The sequence below is a fragment of the Eremothecium sinecaudum genome, chromosome VIII, assembly GCF_001548555.1.
Source record: "Eremothecium sinecaudum strain ATCC 58844 chromosome VIII, complete sequence".
Classification (NCBI taxonomy): Eukaryota; Fungi; Ascomycota; class Saccharomycetes; order Saccharomycetales; family Saccharomycetaceae; genus Eremothecium; species Eremothecium sinecaudum.
Window position 1 is genome coordinate 342607 of NC_030899.1, and position 17398 is coordinate 360004.

At 39.6% G+C, this 17398-nt stretch overlaps 9 protein-coding genes across 9 annotated transcripts; 5 read left to right on the forward strand and 4 right to left on the reverse strand.

Moving 5' to 3' along the window:
* Positions 1 to 351: 351 nt before the first annotated feature.
* Positions 352 to 2721, reverse strand: SKT5 (Skt5p; the record flags this gene model as incomplete). Its single annotated transcript, XM_018134094.1, has 1 exon — positions 352 to 2721. The coding sequence occupies one exon, from the start codon at positions 2719 to 2721 to the stop codon at positions 352 to 354; it is 2370 nt and encodes a 789-aa protein (XP_017989634.1).
* Positions 2722 to 3682: 961 nt separating this feature from the next.
* RAD51 (recombinase RAD51) lies at positions 3683 to 4858 on the reverse strand (the record flags this gene model as incomplete). Its single annotated transcript, XM_018134093.1, has 1 exon — positions 3683 to 4858. The coding sequence occupies one exon, from the start codon at positions 4856 to 4858 to the stop codon at positions 3683 to 3685; it is 1176 nt and encodes a 391-aa protein (XP_017989635.1).
* Positions 4859 to 5580: 722 nt separating this feature from the next.
* YEL1 (Arf family guanine nucleotide exchange factor YEL1) lies at positions 5581 to 7494 on the forward strand (the record flags this gene model as incomplete). The annotated part of the gene is made up of 1 exon (XM_018134092.1): positions 5581 to 7494. The coding sequence occupies one exon, from the start codon at positions 5581 to 5583 to the stop codon at positions 7492 to 7494; it is 1914 nt and encodes a 637-aa protein (XP_017989636.1).
* Positions 7495 to 7802: 308 nt separating this feature from the next.
* PUP3 (proteasome core particle subunit beta 3) lies at positions 7803 to 8562 on the forward strand (the record flags this gene model as incomplete). Its single annotated transcript, XM_018134091.1, has 2 exons — positions 7803 to 7830; positions 7970 to 8562. 2 exons carry the CDS (start codon positions 7803 to 7805, stop codon positions 8560 to 8562), a joined length of 621 nt encoding a protein of 206 aa, XP_017989637.1.
* A 199-nt stretch (positions 8563 to 8761) lies between these two features.
* Positions 8762 to 9144, reverse strand: CMC2 (Cmc2p; the record flags this gene model as incomplete). Its single annotated transcript, XM_018134090.1, has 2 exons — positions 8762 to 9048; positions 9111 to 9144. 2 exons carry the CDS (start codon positions 9142 to 9144, stop codon positions 8762 to 8764), a joined length of 321 nt encoding a protein of 106 aa, XP_017989638.1.
* Positions 9145 to 9326: 182 nt separating this feature from the next.
* Positions 9327 to 9863, forward strand: AW171_hschr84694 (HHL127Wp; the record flags this gene model as incomplete). Its single annotated transcript, XM_018134089.1, has 2 exons — positions 9327 to 9501; positions 9565 to 9863. 2 exons carry the CDS (start codon positions 9327 to 9329, stop codon positions 9861 to 9863), a joined length of 474 nt encoding a protein of 157 aa, XP_017989639.1.
* A 198-nt stretch (positions 9864 to 10061) lies between these two features.
* Positions 10062 to 14132, forward strand: TSC11 (TORC2 complex subunit TSC11; the record flags this gene model as incomplete). Its single annotated transcript, XM_018134088.1, has 1 exon — positions 10062 to 14132. One exon carries the CDS (start codon positions 10062 to 10064, stop codon positions 14130 to 14132), a length of 4071 nt encoding a protein of 1356 aa, XP_017989640.1.
* Positions 14133 to 14171: 39 nt separating this feature from the next.
* IES5 (Ies5p) lies at positions 14172 to 14510 on the reverse strand (the record flags this gene model as incomplete). The annotated part of the gene is made up of 1 exon (XM_018134087.1): positions 14172 to 14510. The coding sequence occupies one exon, from the start codon at positions 14508 to 14510 to the stop codon at positions 14172 to 14174; it is 339 nt and encodes a 112-aa protein (XP_017989641.1).
* Positions 14511 to 15020: 510 nt separating this feature from the next.
* Positions 15021 to 17396, forward strand: MET6 (5-methyltetrahydropteroyltriglutamate-homocysteine S-methyltransferase; the record flags this gene model as incomplete). The annotated part of the gene is made up of 1 exon (XM_018134086.1): positions 15021 to 17396. The coding sequence occupies one exon, from the start codon at positions 15021 to 15023 to the stop codon at positions 17394 to 17396; it is 2376 nt and encodes a 791-aa protein (XP_017989642.1).
* Between the last annotated feature and the right edge of the window lie 2 nt (positions 17397 to 17398).

Sequence of the window (17398 nt, forward strand, 5' to 3'; positions counted from 1 at the left end):
CGGGTAGTCCGTTATATATTTATCTCGTTTAATATTAAATATCTCAGAGAGCGTGCAAATTAACTAATGATTTGTGAAATAGATGGTACTTATATTAATTTAGAATGAATGTAGCTAAGCTATAATTAAATAATAATTATCAAACGACTGAAATTAAATTTATCTATTGTTACAAATAATTTCTTTCCTTATGTGAAATTCGACTACCTAAGTACAGATATCCTTTCTACGAATATTGATTATTGTGCATCTTATGCTCATATGATTATAAGACGCCTAAATATTACCTATGACCCTCTGCCTCCATTACATTATCCCGATATTTTAATTTAGTTAATGACGCAGTCATTTTTAGCCCTTTTTACCATCGACACCGGACGGTACTGAGTTGTGAGCGTATGGCTCAGCCCAGCGATTACCATATCCGTGATTACCATATCCATGATTAGCTTCTTGTGAATAACGTAGATAAATGTTGTCAAGTGGACGAGGTTTTGAGCCTCTTATTAAAGGGTCCAATCTCGATGTCGAACGCGAATGTTTAGAAACATGAGAATGTTCCTTCCTATTCTGTGAAGTTGTATAGTTCGAGTCGTATGCACTCATTGAACTGAATAAATGGGCTGCATTTGGTGGGGGGTGCATGGGAATAAGTTGATTCTTTGACTGATCCCGGCAATCCTTAGCCGCGTACATAGCATCTGTTGGTGTGGAAGATTTCCGCAAGTATGATGGAAATGTTGGATCGTCAAATTCAATATCCGGTGAGTTTCCTTCCGTAATAACGTTGAGAACGTCAATACTTCCAATGCTACTCATTGTATTAGGCCTATAACTGTCAACCTCATTAGTTTTTTTATTTTTGTAGTCCCTGATCTTGACGTCATCCCCACTGCTAGTAGTAGAATTGGAGTTAGAATTCGTATTATTATTATTATTATTATTATTATTATTATCATCTGAAGTAGCTTCTTCTGTTATATCATCAAGCTCTATTGTGGATTTATCGCCGTCATCGGATTTGCTGAAAGGGAACCCAAAGAAGATGCTGCTTCTTTTCTTGGATGCTTTCCGTGAAGCTATTTTTTTAATCGCTCTTGGATCATTATTTTCTGCAGCACATTCATACCATTTATACGCCATTGAGATATCTTCCTTACATCCCTTACCATTCTCATGGAAATAACCCACTGTATATTGTGCTTTTGCGTACCCTTTTTTAGCTGCTTTTAGAGCCCATTGGAATGCTTCGCGGTCATCTAGTTCTAATGCTGGTGGTGCGCCGACTAAATACCATGCGCAAAGCCCTAACATAGCTTCCGGGTCACCCTTCAGGGCTGATTGGGTATAATAGTGAACACTGAGAGAGGCATCCTGTGGAATAACTTCATTCCCTTGCTCATACATCTTTCCTAACTTTGTAGTAGAAGCTACATGACCAAGTGAAGCAGCCTGGACATATAGTTCAGTGGCATAACTCTCATCAGGAATGACAATATCCAAAAACCCATTCTCGTAAATTTGAGCTAGCTCGAAAGGTGCAGCACAAGTTAATTCATTCGCCCTAGCAGCTGCACGAGATAACCATTTTATACCATTCTGTTTCGTATTAACGTCCTGTGGTAAACCCATACGTCCATGAAATGAATATAAACCTAGTTTAAACATCGCAGCAGGGTGGTTTCTTGAAGCTGCAAATTTTAAGAATTCAATGCATTTACGAGAATCTCTGGTTGTACCCAAGCCTTTCTCGAAACACACAGCAGTTCTATATGCGGCTTCTATATGTCCATGCTTTGCTGACGACTGGAACAGTGGGAAAGCATCTTTATGATTCACTTTTCCAAAGGCACCCGATGAGTATGCATCAGCAAGCAAATACTGTGCATCTTTGTAACCTTTAACACTGAGTTTTGTCAAGTAAAGCTTGGCCTCCTTCAAGAATTGATTCTTCAAGTTCTCATTTTGTTGTGCCTTCTTAGAATTCTCCTTTTCATCTCCCGAACCCTCTCCTGGAGCGATATCCATAGTTAGAGCGGTTTGCAACATGTACTGGGCGTATTGAAACATAACGTCGGGATCCTTCGACTTCTTGACGTTCTTCCTGTACATATCTAAAGCTTTCAACCTAGGAAGCAAAACCGCGTTCTTATCCTCCCCCAAGCATTCACTTATAACCTTGTGAGAATAGTGAGCAACCGACTCATTTGTTTGAGTCAATTTTACACTGTCTTTGGTGTTAACCAAGTACAAGTGTGACAAGTCAACCGGCTTGGACTTTAGCTTCTTCGAATCGTTCGAGGGAACCATACTGGATCGCGCTGGGTATTGACCTCCCATATGAGCCGAGCTCCCTTGTGACTGTGGTATCGAGGAAGGATAGAGATTTGCCCTCGAAGAAGACGAGGACCGAGATATGCGCATGTCCTCAGCATATGGATTATGGTTCAACCGTTCCCGAAAGAAATAGTCCTGCTCATCATACACAGAAGAGTACCCCAGATTGGTATATGTAGAATCTACCCCATTATAATTACTTGGAACAAATTCCCTATAAGGGGCGATGCCCATGGTATTACCTTGCCCAATTGAACTCCCATAAATGCTTTCCGATGGATAAGGCGCTCCTCCATCATAAATGTTCGGATAAATTCTCATCCGGTCTACTGAATCCATATATGGATATTCAAGTACTGGATCTAATGTCGAATTGCTGGCCATGATTAGGTATTATCAATGAGGTAAACAAAAAGTGTTATGGAGCAGGAAAACTATATTAATTAACACCACTATAACCTTTAACACAGACGATATGTCCCTGAATCAAAAATCAACAAACCGACCAAGCTTATATTTTCCTTATTCTGGCTTGATTTAGCTATCCTCGGCGTAGAGGCAAAAACAAACAATGTATCCACGTTTGTTTTAAACAAAGGTAATTTTAAGGGTTTTTTGCCGTATATCAACTAATGTTTGAATATGTTAATATTAAACAATAATAATAACCCTTGAAACAATTTGCAAATCGTTATCCTATTATGCTATATGTAAAGTTATACGCTTTTATTATTTGATGTTTCGTTTACGGATCACAAGTAGTTTCTTAAGAGAACGATGTACATAGTTTTTACTGTTACGAATTTCGGTACTTACACACAAAAAGAAATAGCAGCATTAAATTTACGAACATGCAACATACAAGTTAAGCTCTCTTTAAGACAATATTGCGATTGCTATTCATTTTTATTAGCTCTCAGCTCTTGCAATTTGCCTTTTTTTTGTATTTGCAAAAGATTGCTGTTAGGGCCTTTTGTTGTGTTCGAGGCTGAATTTTCGATAGTCGAGCGCATCATGACTAGATTAACTCGCAGAACGGCCTTTTGCTGAAATGCTTGCGTCGATTAATTTGGTGAAAATCACCGTTACAATGTAGGTATGATCGTTGAATTGGATCGAATTGGAAAGAATGGGGAATAGAGAATGGGGAATGGGGAATGGGGAATGCTTATGACAATTATATTGGGTATCGCTGATGAAGTGTATATAAAACAAGAGATGTGAACTTTTTGGAGGTCGATTGAGGACCTGAGGCGGGTATAGCAAAAAAAGATGCGAAAAACTTGATCCAAGTCAAAGTTCAGGAGCCTAGAGCGCGGCAACTTAAAAAAATTCATCGAGACCACTAGTTTTCATCTTCCTCTCGAGGGTCCCCAATTCCGTCTTCGTAGATAGCAAAGACACACTCAGCTTCCGGAAGGCAAGGGGAGTCTACCACCTTACAGATTCTCTCACAGCCTTTTCCCTTCTTGAAGCCTAACCTAGTCGTCGAAGAGTGCGCCATGATATTGCCACCGATAGGTTTCTTGGGATCGGGGTTGAACATTGCGGCGCCGTCGACCTGAGCAACAACCTGGTTTGTGACAACAACAGCAACACCGAATTGGTCTGCAAGACGCTGGAGAGCACGCATAAACTTTGCGAGGTGCATCTGGCGCGCACTTAGCTCTCCACGGCCGGAGAAATCCGTCCTATAGAGCGCCATGATAGAGTCCACTACTATTAGGGAAAACCGCGATTCGCTCATCATCTGTGCCGCAGCGTCCAACAGTCTCAGCTGGTGATCTGCGTTATAGGCTCTGGCGTAAGCCACATTATTGAGTGCATCGTCGGGATCAAGGCCAAACCGCTGCGCAATTGAAACCAGCCGTATGGGACGGAAAGTACCCTCTGTATCGATATATAGACACTTGCCCTCTCCGCCGCCCATGTCCAGTGGGATTTGGCACGTGACCGCGAGTGTATGACACAGCTGTGACTTGCCTGTCCTGAACTCGCCGAACAGCTCTGTAATGGAGCCCGTTTCCACTCCGCCCCCTAAAAGCGTGTCCAGATTCTTGGACCCCGTTGTCAGGCAGATCATCTCAGCCCGACGCTGGTGAAAGTCCGCCGCTGTAACAAAACCCATTGGAACCAACCGAGCTGCCTCGTTTAGCAGTTTGTCCGCCTTTGCTTCTGAAATCCCCTTTATTTCCATCAAATCCTTTCTCGGCGCATATGCAACAGCCTCAACTGTGTGTAGCCCATGTTCACGTAGTTTTTTCAGGTCGTTATTAGTAATACCATTAATCTGAAGTTTTTCAAGCGGCACAAACGACGCAAGCCATGGGTCCTCCTCGTAAGATTGTAGTTGCGGAGGCTCATGGGAGGACTCTGGATGAACCTCAATAACATCTCCCTCCATCACGGGCTGGGCACTCGAGTTTAATATCCTTTGCGTATGCTCTGAAGTAGCAGTTGCTGGCAAATTAAACTGTGAGTTCTGCGAATCCTGTATAATATGTTCCTGTATTTGAGACATAGTATAGTGCTAGGGTAGTATATTAATAAATTTTGTTAAAATTCCATTATTGAAAAAAGCAGTAATCTAGTCCCTTTACTTCAATATCCCAGATATGTTCCTTGTATCTCACAACCGTTGGGCTTACTTAGATTTTGTTTCTAATTTCTATTGTGGGGGGAGGAGTTTCGTCTTCTCATCAAATTTTCACGCGACCATAAACAAACGCGTAAACATAAATCACTATGAACGGCTAAACTCACTATGCACGGATGTCACAATATGTTTCACGGAGAACGCCGAGAGACAGATCGGCGGTCAATATTAGTGGATATATGGAATTACTGAAACGTGACCTGCATTATGCTGCAACACACGTAAAGTGCATTCTTAATAATGTTTACAGTTCAAAACATTCTCAGGGATTTGTCACAGACCAATCCCTGTAGCACATACAATCATCGTATAGTCGTACGCAGTAGTATACTAAGGATGCGGACCTTATTATATGGACTTTATTTACCTTCGTAGACCCCATTTCTTTTCGCGAATCATGCAAAACAATAACAATAGGCTATAACTTCTGTCACACTACTTAATAAACTGTATTATTTAGAATATGATGTAGGGGCAAGATTTGGGATTTAAGCTAACAATTATATAGATTTAGAAATCTATAGCTTTCGACAAGACAGTTAGTCAACTGCAGATATCTGTCCGTAAGACAGATTTGTTTTAGTGTAATGGATGATGCCGAAAAAACAAACTCCTATGAGTCCATTTTCCTTACTAAGGAAAGTCCATTGTTTGGTACGTCAGAGGTATTGGACAAGAATACAATCCTGAAGTTATTTGATTGGAACTGGGAGGATAAAGGTAATGACTTAATGTTGGAAATGCATGTCGATTCAGAAACCATTTTTGATGATGCTCATGAAAATGTGTCCTCTTTGGAAGAAGATAATACAGAGAGTATAGGATCTAGTTACAAACGGGAAGCTAAACAAATCTTGGCTCAGGACTTGCCAGGTGTTAATTTTAAGGAATATGTGAATTTGATGGGTAAAGAAGAGAATAGACCGCTCTTGAGAGAATTTGTTAGATTACTCCACCCACTTCCGGTCTCTTTGTATCTTATGTTGAGGAAGGTGTCGCTATCTGTGTACTTTATAGCCGAAGCCCGGGCGATTGACTCATTGTTAGAAGAAATCAGTATGCAGTGGGTTGCAACTCATGATGTTCCTCATTATGAAAACAATTATCGGTTGGTGCACATTACGTTGTTTTCGTTGCTGCTATTAAATTCTAATTTACACAATGAGCTTTCGCAGTCCAAGTTTACCCGCGATGAGTTTGTTGAGAATACTATATTTGCTTTATTGAATGAGTCTGTCAATATTGATAAGTCGGCTCTTGAAACCGAATTGGGCTCTTACTATGATTTGCTTTCGGTTGATCAGTTGCCGTTGTACAAGGGGCCATCTGCGTCGGCGGCTGTAAAACCGACAAACTTCAGTTCAAAGGAAAATCTGATTCCTAATCGAATCAAAAGATCAGTCTCAAACGTTTCTGATCTGTCCAATGCCTCTTCGAACTGGGAACGTACCAAGACAGCGAAATGTGCGTTTGGACTGACTAATTGGAGGTATCATCATGATCAGCCCCTACCACAGCTATACTTCCCCGAAAGTTGCGACGCTCGTATGAAGCATGACGACACGTCTTACTGGATGGCGGATGATGTTCTTCAATTCCAAGAACCCTTGTCGAATTCCCCGAACTATCCAGCTCTCCGTAAGTCCTCTACATCTTTTAACCCATCTAAGCGCAAGTTCTTCGGATGGTTCAGACACAGCCCGACCGCCTCTATTTTCAAAGAACACGAAGAAGAATCCCTGAAGAACTCCAAATGGTTCAATGCTCGGGTCAGGGTGGCTGAAGGAAGACTATACATCTTCAACTTTAAGAATTGTCAGGCACTTAGCCCGAAGACTTCAGATTTGGCCAGCTGCAGGAGCCGCGCTTTCTCGTACACTGTATTGAACCTATTCGGAGCCACAGCTACACTATTACAGAATAATATAGTATACAACAGTAACCACAAAAGATGGAATTTCACAATCACTTTCCCAAGAAGTATCGATTGTGAATCCCAACGGGTCTACAGATTCCAAACTAAAGATATGAATGTAGCCCAAAAATTTGTGAGATCCACCCTTATGTGGAGCGCACGAATTACACCAATCCCCAAAACTCAATTTGAGATGGTTTCTAATCAAGAGTACGGCTGGAGTGAGCGATTGCTAAACAAAACGGTTCGCCCAATAAGCGTGGCTCTTTCCCATTGGACTCCATTACTGGGAATTGAATCAATTTATGAGGAAATTGAGGATGTTGGCCATGTTACACTAGAAGACCGGTACTATAACCTCAAGGTTTTTACTGAGAAATTGGTACAGCTAATTGACAAACATAATAGTTACAAGCCAATGATGATTGAAATATGGTCACTAGGTAGCAGTGCAGATAAATTTGACATTGCCATGGATAATTGGAATAGAAGATACTTATTTTTGATCGCCATGTATGAGAAACATAATCTTTACTTAAAGGCGCTTGAAGATCTAATTGATAACAATGATGATGATTTTAAATAATAAATTAATATAGTAATGGTAATAAGTCAATTTTTTGTTGAATACGAAATAAATCCGAACAGTTTTTATATGAGATCAGCTTCTATTAGCTTATAAAGCTCATGATATTTATATAAGCATTGTTCGTGATGTTCAGGCCTGGCATTTCGCCGTTCTCAGATAATACTATTAAGGTCGAGAATAATCGTTCAATATGATATCACCATATTGACTACTAAGAAGGTGGCAAAACTTATATTCATTTCCGCGTATATGGTTGTAAACAAAAGCTATTAGTAAAGGATTAATAGCTTTATCGAGGTTCAATTATGTCTCAAGACCCTAGCTCAATTAATGGTACGTGATTTGTTTATGGCTTCTCCTTAAGTTTCAATTATATTATGGTGACTTAATTAATGTTTGCCACTTCACTTGATCCGTGGAGAACTTCCAGCAGCTAATTCGAACTTTATACTAACTTAAACTTTTAATATAGGTGGTATTGTGGTTGCAATGACCGGAAAGGATTGCGTTGCAATTGCAGGCGATTTAAGATTGGGTTCGCAATCTCTCGGTGTTTCTAATAAATTTGAAAAAATATTCAATTATGGCCATGTCTTTGCAGGTTTAACTGGGCTGGCTACCGATGTTATTACCTTACATGAATTGTTTCGTTCGAAAACAAATCTATACAAGCTAAAGGAAGATCGACCAATTGAGCCGGAAACATTTACACAGCTGGTATCAAGTACATTATATGAGAGGAGATTTGGTCCATATTTCGTTGCTCCAGTGGTTGCAGGTATTAACAGTAAGACCAAAAAGCCATATATCTCTGGTTTTGATTCCATTGGATGTATTGAAGAATCTAAAGACTTCATAGTTAGCGGTACTGCATCCGAGCAGTTATTTGGTATGTGCGAGTCACTATATGAACCAGATTTAGAGCCAGAAGATCTATTCGAGACCATTTCCCAAGTCCTGCTAAACGCTGCTGACCGTGATGCTTTGTCTGGTTGGGGTGGTGTGGTTTACATAATCCAGAAGGATAAGGTTGTCAAAAGGTATTTAAAGACCAGACAGGATTAAGTGTCACTTGCGTTAAAATTCGTATGTGGAATACATAAATATATCGGAAAGAAAAGCTGTATATCAAGTCTAATATCATAAAGAGGAGGTCTATTTTTTACGGGACAATAATAGTAGGTGAAGTACGTCATTTGAGATTACCAGGAGGGAGTGTCTCATCTCAATAAATACTATATACATGATGTTGAGATCTTTAAGATCATTCAGACTTGACACTTTCACCTTCATTTAGACCCTGATGCCTCTTGAGAATCTTTTGCAGAATTAAATCTTCACCATACTCTTCTTCCTTCATCTTCTTCCATTTTTCCTCCATCCTCTTTCTCTTCTCCATGTTCTTTTTTATAGCGTTTCTCTCCAGTTCCATCCTAGCTTCATGAAGACAGTTACTTAGTGCCTCCTTTTCATTATTACATAGACCAAATGCCCTCTTGTAAAATTCTGCCTTATGGCATTTGTCAAGTGCTTCAATGAAGTTATAGCACGCTAACAAGAGTTGTTAGTACTAGTTGAATAAATAGCCCTTTATACCCCGTCCAAGTACATACACTTGAATCTTTCAGCCTCAACTTGAGGATGCATAGTAATTTACAGCGATAGAAAGATGTTTTGGCTTGTGATTAACCACTAAGTTTATATCATGCGTATATTAAGATGTACATATTACCGGAATTTTTTTCTCTGCATGGAAAAACGCTTGTTAAACACTGCTCAAGCGCTAGACAAAACAGCTGTAGAGGCTTGAAAACTACACCAAAACAATCATGGACAGTTCAGAAACTCAAAATAATGACATAAATACCCTTCAGAAGAAGATTTCCGTTTTTTCAGATGAATATAAGGCTAGGAGAAAACAGCAGATGCTCAGATTTGCTGGAGCCACAGCTTTAACATTAATATGCGCCAAGATGGCGTTTAGAGGAATTGCTTCTCGGAAATGTATGTATTAGCAATCTATTGGAGCCAATAAAGTCTAAACGACTAACTAACTAATTTCTATAGACGTTCCAAATATGTTTCAACTAAATCACAAACGTCCACCATTTTCCCATCAAGGCGAAGCTTTGAGTTCATTTGGATTTGGAACTGGTCTTGCGGTTGGTGGATTTTCAATGCTAGTCTTTGGAACGTGCTGGATTGCCAACATATCCAATTTCCCCGAATTTACGCTAAGAGTTCAAGAAGCGATGGCCGAATCAGGTACGCCAAGCAAAAAATACTCATTCATGACCTTAGATAAAGAGTCAAAGGAAGTGGCAGAAATGCTCGATTCACTGATACAAGGAGGTGATAAGAAATAGTATTTTAAGATCTATAATAATGTATATATATATCTAATGTTTAAACTATTGCAATGGTGTTAAAAGCCGCCAAACTTTATGTAGCAAAAAGGGAAAGTCTTTAAAATAATAACGTTAAGCACAACAATATCTACAACCAAACTGTCGAACAAAAACAATCATAAGCTACTAAAGTTAAAACCGAATGACGGGTAGCCGATGGATAGCATAATGGGGTCACGATCTAGCACTAATAAGAAGCGACAGAATGGGGTGCTATCTACTTCCTTTGTATCAACAAGAAAGTTACAGTCTGATGAAGGCGTCACAGCCGTCTCCTCTACCCCACTCCAAACCAGGAAACGGAATAATACTATCGTTGGTATAAAGCAGGAAATGAGAGCTTTAGAGTCCGAACTAAACAAACTAAAATTACGAAAAGCTGAAGCGGAGAGAATAAAATTATCAACTTCAAATAATGATATTTACCAAGGAACTTACTCCACAGAACACTTACAAAGGCATTCATTGAGACTTAAGGCTAGTACGCAGTTGAGAGCAATATCCAAGAGCATTAAGGATTTAGAGGAAAGTTTGACTGGGTTAAAGACGCGCGCTGAAGCAATATTTGGGCCCAATAGTTCGAATTCAGGTAATATTCATGAAGAAATTGATGAATTCCAAGAGATACAGCTGCATAAAAAGCGATCTGACCTTGAAACACCTAAATCTCATTCTAATGTTGATTTAGGAAGCGTTTTAGAGGCCGAGAAGAGTGTAGAAGGGTCATCTATGGGCAAGCAGAATGAATTGAATAATGATATATCAGAAATTGCTGATGACTACCTACATTACTCGTATTTTACCGATGAAGAGGCGCATTTTACAGATAACACGCTTCAAGACTTTGATTCTGGTGTTGATGAAGATGATGATTTTGTGATGAACAGCCAGGTTGTACAACCCAAAAGCAAAGCGAAAGAAATTGCAACTGCTACTTGGCATTTTAGTAATTATTTACAGAGTTTGCAGGATCCAAACGCATCTAGGAGGTTTATTTTGACGAAGGCAAACAATTTAGTTGTGCTTTTGAGCCGAAACCCGGAAATTAAGCATGATATGGTATTTTCGGCGTTTTCAAATACTATTCTTAATTTATTATTTGCAGAAGACAGTCTAGTTGTATCTGCAGGATACAGGATATGCAGATACCTGATTACTGACGCACAGTTTGTTCAACATTTGGTGAAGATAAAAATTGATACTTTTCTTGTGATTTCATTATCTGGTCATAATGCGCATGATGTAGAAAGAGAACAGGCGATAAAATTGGTGCGAGAGTTTGTTACTTACGGCGTTGGGATTAATCAGGCAATTATTCAAGCTGTTATAAGCTGTGTTGAAAAGGCAGACGACAAACTTCGGAACATTTGCATTGAAACCTTGGTTGAGATTGCCATATTGGCACCTCAACTTCTTCAACAATGCAATGGCTTTCGTGTCTTAGAAAATTTATTGCATGACCAAAATATAAAGATCTCGCTGTTAGTTTTGGACACATTTTTGAGCATGATGAATAACAAAGATCAACAAATGTACGTTGAGGAATACTGCAATGTAAGTTCCATTTTATCTGTTTTGTCGGATTGGCATTCAAAGTCGACACTTAACGTGGAAAAGTTACAAAATAGTATGTACATGATGGCGAGGTTATTCAAGAATTACAATGGGTTAATAATACTTTCAAAGAATGGATTTAAACCTTTAAAGGACCTAATATCGTTTTTACAAACACCATTTGTCGCACGGTATGTGCTGGATTTAATTATGGACATAATTCGCATAAAACCGCTTAATTACACTGAGAAAAACTCATACGGATCAAACTACTTTGCTTCCCACTTCCCTAATGATTCATTAGCCACCAATCAGTATGTGGTTTTGGTTGTAAAAATGCTTTGCGAAGCTAAACTAGTAGACGCCTTATCATCAATGTTACTTGAAAGTCGGACACTGGAAGAAGGAGGCGCATCAAGAAACAATATTTTATTCTCGAAAGCTCGCCATACATTATCGGAATTTTTAAGCATTGCAATTAATATAGACAGCTGGAAAAACACTTATTTCAAGGCAATACACCGTAGTTTAAATCCTTCCAAGATAACTGAGGCGTTCCTGATAGAGAAAATTAATTCAAAGCTTAACAAATATAGAACAACACTTGGAATACCGTACGGCAATGCTCAAGAATCGATACTAACTTTCAGTAAGTCATTTACTAAATCTACCTTATTGACAGATGTAGATGAATCAAACTTTAAGAAAATGGTTTATGATACGAGGGTTCTACAGACTAAGGATTTTTCTCAGTGGAACTGGGAGATACTGAGTGATCTGTGTGAAGGCCCTTTGCGTAACCCAAAAAGGTTGGATGAATTGGCTCGTAGCACAAAATTTGTAAGAAGGTTACTAATTTTCTACAGGCCATTTCGGTACAGGTATTCAATTGTTAACAACGCGGCACCTAATGCAAAGCAGTACACGTCTGTTGGCATACTTTTCTTTTCCATGTTATTATCACATAATGAAGGTTTGAAAATTCTTTCGGATGACAATAAGATTATTCCTCAGGTAGCAAGTTCATTGTACAAGTCAATGATAGGCCAGGAACTGAATGCAAATATATTTACTCACCATGCATTGAAGACAACCGCCTGTGCCGGTTATTTCTCTATAATTGGGGTTCTGATGAAAAATAGGGACGGTGTCAGTATTTTGGAAAGGTGGAACGTTTTTACGGTAATTTATATGATGTTTCAACCGAATGTATTAGCGGAAGAATATCTACTACTAATACTTCCAGAATTGGATTTGAAATATAGTGTTCATTGTAGAATTATACTAAGGAAGGCATTGACTGATGCCAGGGAATCTATTAGAGTTTCAGCAACGAGGATACTAGAAGATATGATAAATGATTGTGACGGTTCCGACCGTGATTTAGAAGAATTCATGCTCAACTTGTTGGTACAGCAACTTTATGATTTATCTGCCGCAGTTGTCGCTATAGCTGATAGAATACTATATGACTATTGCGCGGGCAAAAACTTTTCCCAGGGTCTAAAACCGGCTGTTGCTGCTTGCTTGGACCAGTTAGTATTTATTGGCTCTCCTATCCTATTTGATCTCCTTACGAGTACAACAGGTTTCAAATTGCTGAACGGTATTCATTATGTCGAAGAAGAAAGGGCACAATGGATCCGTTACAAGAACCGCGAATATGTTAATAAAGTGGAAGAATTTCTAGAATTCGAGTTACACAACATGAAAATGTTGCATGATTTTCCATCTTCGAGCACTTCTCGTACATTACCATTGCACTTTTATGAATGCTTGGCTAAAACAGAGGAAGGTATTAACTTAATTGAAAAGAACGGGGACTTTTTAATGTTTTCGTCTACAATTAAAAAGTATATTGAAATTGATGCCGAAACCCCAGAGGAAATCATTGATTTTAAGAGTAGTTTATGGTGTTGTGGTTTCATCGGGTCTACAGAACTAGGCATAAAGTTCTTGGACGCTTATAATGTTGTCAATGATTTCGTAGAGATAAGCATGAAAAATCAAAACCCAAGCATTAGATTCAGCGCATTTTACACTCTCGGTTTGATTAGTAGAACACAGGAAGGGTCGGAGCTCCTTGACGAGTTGGACTGGGATTGTCACGTAGATGTAAGAGGGTATCCAACAGGGATATGTACCCCAAGAAACATAGTTTTATTCTTATCATATCCCGCTGAACAGCAGAATGAAGAAGAAAAAGAACGACTGGCGGAGGAAAATTTAAGGTCTCTCAATGAGTTCCCTCCTCTTGAAATTTCACAGCAGCGGTTCATTGAACAACGTGAACAACTTGAAAAGGATATACTGGCCGATAATGAAGAGTTTGAAGCTATGATGAGTGCCAAGGCAAAGGAATTGGAAGCATTGCGTGCCACGGATTGTGAGGTAACTCAATTTGCTGATGATCCAGTTTCTGCTAGGATCATAAAGCTAGTGGGAAAATTAGGAAACTATATTTTGGCCAATAATGCCATGAAAGAATTGACAGATCTCAAGTCGAATTATGGAGCTGCCAAATTTGAAAACATGGAAATGTTCTACGCAGTATTTAACCTGATGGCGGAATATCGTTTTAAACCTAGTATACGAAAATTCCTATGTGATATGTTCATACATAAAAAGGCCTTCGAAAACTTCACCAGGCGTGATAAGAGGAGACGAAGATGATAATCAATAATGCAGTTCATTCGTGCATTCTTATTTAATTCACACAAGGTTCGGACTATCCTTATATAGCAAAGGCGTATTTTTAAATAGCTCATATGAGTGCATCAGTTTTTCTGGAATTTCGACCTGCTCCGGCGGTAGTTCATCCAGCGCTTCCAATGACTCTGCAATAGCCCGTAATTCAGGAACCTTAGTAATCGTTCTATCTAATAAATTCTTCGTTTCCCAGTTGTGTTCGTCTTCTAAAGTATCTAAAACAGCAGTGATACTTGCAATTTTCCGCAGTAAAATAGTAAATTCTCTCCTTAGCGTTATTTCCTGCTTCTGAAGTTCGTCCCTTCTAGAGACTAGCTTATTATATTCCTGTTCAAAAGACATTGTGGATTGTATAACTCTATGGTACTTTATTGTGGATATCTTTAGTATATCCTTATTCTAGCAGCATAGGTAGACGAGGCTCTTTAGTGGAACCTATATACCGGTAGCTATCGCCTTGTAGGTCTTTTAATGGTCTTCGTACAAGGATCCATTAAGCTACTGCAGTGTTTCCCTGTTACCCGCACATGATGCTCTAAACTCCAAGACCGGGTAACAATACGTAACCGTTAATAGCACGTGATATGATTTCCTAGAAAATGAGTCGTCACCCCTTAATTTCCACACTAAGATCCACACTGTGAAACAGCCATTATCGGAAATACTAATGAACTTTCACATGTAATAATAAATAGGATAACAAGTCACTACAATTCCATTTGGATATAAAGGCATAGATTCAGGGTTATAACGGTAGAGGTAACATACCCTTTTCGTTTTTGAGAACTATTACAAATCAAGATCCCTGATCATTAAGTAATAATAATCAGCGGCTAGAGTAAATAATCAGCAATGACAGAAAAAATTGTGAAGTCTGCAGTTCTAGGTTTCCCAAGAATTGGTGGGAACAGAGAGTTAAAGAAGCACACCGAGAAGTTTTGGTCAGACCGTAGTGACAGGTGGGTTGGTTACGAAGGTGACTCTGGCAATAAAGAAGAAAATACTGCTGCTCCTGATCTTAGCGGGGAATTGGAGAGAGAAAAAAACTTGATCCAAGTTGGTAAGGAAATTAGAGAGAAGAACTGGAAGTTGCAAAAAGAAGCTGAGGTTGACATTATTGCTTCCAATGATTTCTCCTTCTACGATCAAGTTTTGGACTTATCTGTATTGTTCAATGTCATTCCAGATAGGTACAAGAAATTTGGACTAACTCCATTGGAGACTATGTTTGCAATGGGTAGAGGTTTGCAAGAGGGCCCAGTTGACGTTACTGCTTTGGAGATGGTTAAATGGTTTGACAGTAACTACCATTACGTTAGACCTACATTTTCCAACAGTACAGAATTCAAGTTGAATGGTCAAAAGCCTGTCGATGAGTATTTGGAGGCTAAGGAATTGGGTATTGAGACAAGACCTGTTTTGTTAGGTCCTATTTCTTTCTTGTACTTGGGTAAGGCTGACAGAGACTCTACTGGATTGAATCCACTTTCACTGTTGCCAAAACTATTGCCAGTATATGCTGAAATTCTAAACAAATTAGCTGCTGCTGGTGCCAAGTCCGTTCAAGTGGACGAGCCAATTTTGGTTTTAGATTTGGAAGATGATGTCCAAAACACTTTCAAGGTTGCCTACGATCAACTAGCAGCAGAGACTGAGGTTGAAATCGTATTAGCAACTTACTTCGGTACTGTTTCTCCAAATTTGAAAGCAATTAAGAACCTGCCAGTTTCTGGCTTCCACTTTGACTTTGTCAGAAACCCAGAGCAATTTGATGACGTGATCTCCATCTTGAATGACAAGCAGAGCTTGTCTGTGGGTGTCGTCGACGGCAGAAACGTGTGGAAAAACAACTTTGCCAACTCTTCAGAGTTAGTTAACAAGGCAATTGAGAAGCTAGGGGCTGATCGCGTGGTCGTCTCTACCTCTTCTTCTTTGTTGCATACTCCAGTTGATTTGGATAATGAGAAGAAGCTTGACCCTGAGATCAAAAACTGGTTGTCTTTTGCAAAGCAAAAGGTCACTGAAGTTGTCACATTGGCAAAGCACGCTTCCGGTGAGGATGTTAGTGTCGAGTTTGAGGCGAATGCTAAGGCTCTAGCTTCCAGGAGCTCTTCTTCAATCACTAACAACCCAGAAGTTCAGGATAGAATCTCTGGGATCACTGAGAGCCAGTCTACTAGAAGTGCTCCATTCGAAGTGAGATCAAAGGAGCAACAAGAAATCTTCAAGTTGCCACTTTTCCCTTCGACCACTATTGGATCCTTCCCACAAACCAAGGAAATTAGAATCAACAGAAACAAGTTGGTTAAGGGCGCTATTTCGGAAAAGGAGTACGAGGGATTCATCCAATCTGAGATCGAAAAGGTCATCAGATTCCAGGAAGAAATTGGTTTGGACGTGTTGGTACATGGTGAACCTGAGAGAAACGATATGGTCCAATACTTCGGTGAAAAGATCAATGGTTATGTATTCACAGTAAACGGTTGGGTGCAATCATACGGTTCCCGTTATGTTAGACCACCTATTATCGTCGGTGACCTTTCCAGACCAGCTGCAATGTCAGTGAAGGAGTCTGTTTACGCGCAATCCATCACTACCAAGCCTGTGAAGGGAATGTTGACAGGTCCTGTGACATGTTTGAGATGGTCTTTCCCAAGAGTTGACATTGACCAAAGAGCTCAGGCTTTGCAATTGGCCCTTGTTCTAAGAGATGAGGTCAACGATTTGGAAGCTGCTGGAATCAAGATTATCCAAGTCGATGAGCCCGCCATCAGAGAGGGATTGCCATTGAGAAGCGGCAAGGAGAGAAGTGACTATCTACAATGGGCTGCCCAAGCCTTCAGATTGGCTACCTCTGGTGTTGCAAACCAAACCCAAATACATTCTCATTTCTGTTACTCCGACCTTGACCCTAATCATATCAAGGCTTTGGATGCCGACGTTGTCTCAATTGAATTCTCAAAGAAAGATGATCCAGGTTACATCAAAGAATTCCAAACCTACCCTAACCACATTGGGTTAGGTTTGTTCGACATTCACTCCCCAAGAGTTCCTTCAAAAGAAGAATTCATAGAGAAGATCGAGACTATTATGAAGTATTACCCAGCAGAGAAGTTTTGGGTTAATCCAGACTGTGGTTTGAAAACTAGAGGCTGGCAAGAAACCAAAGAATCTCTAACAAACATGGTTGCCGCTGCCAAGGTCTTCCGTGAACGTTATGAAAAGTAAAA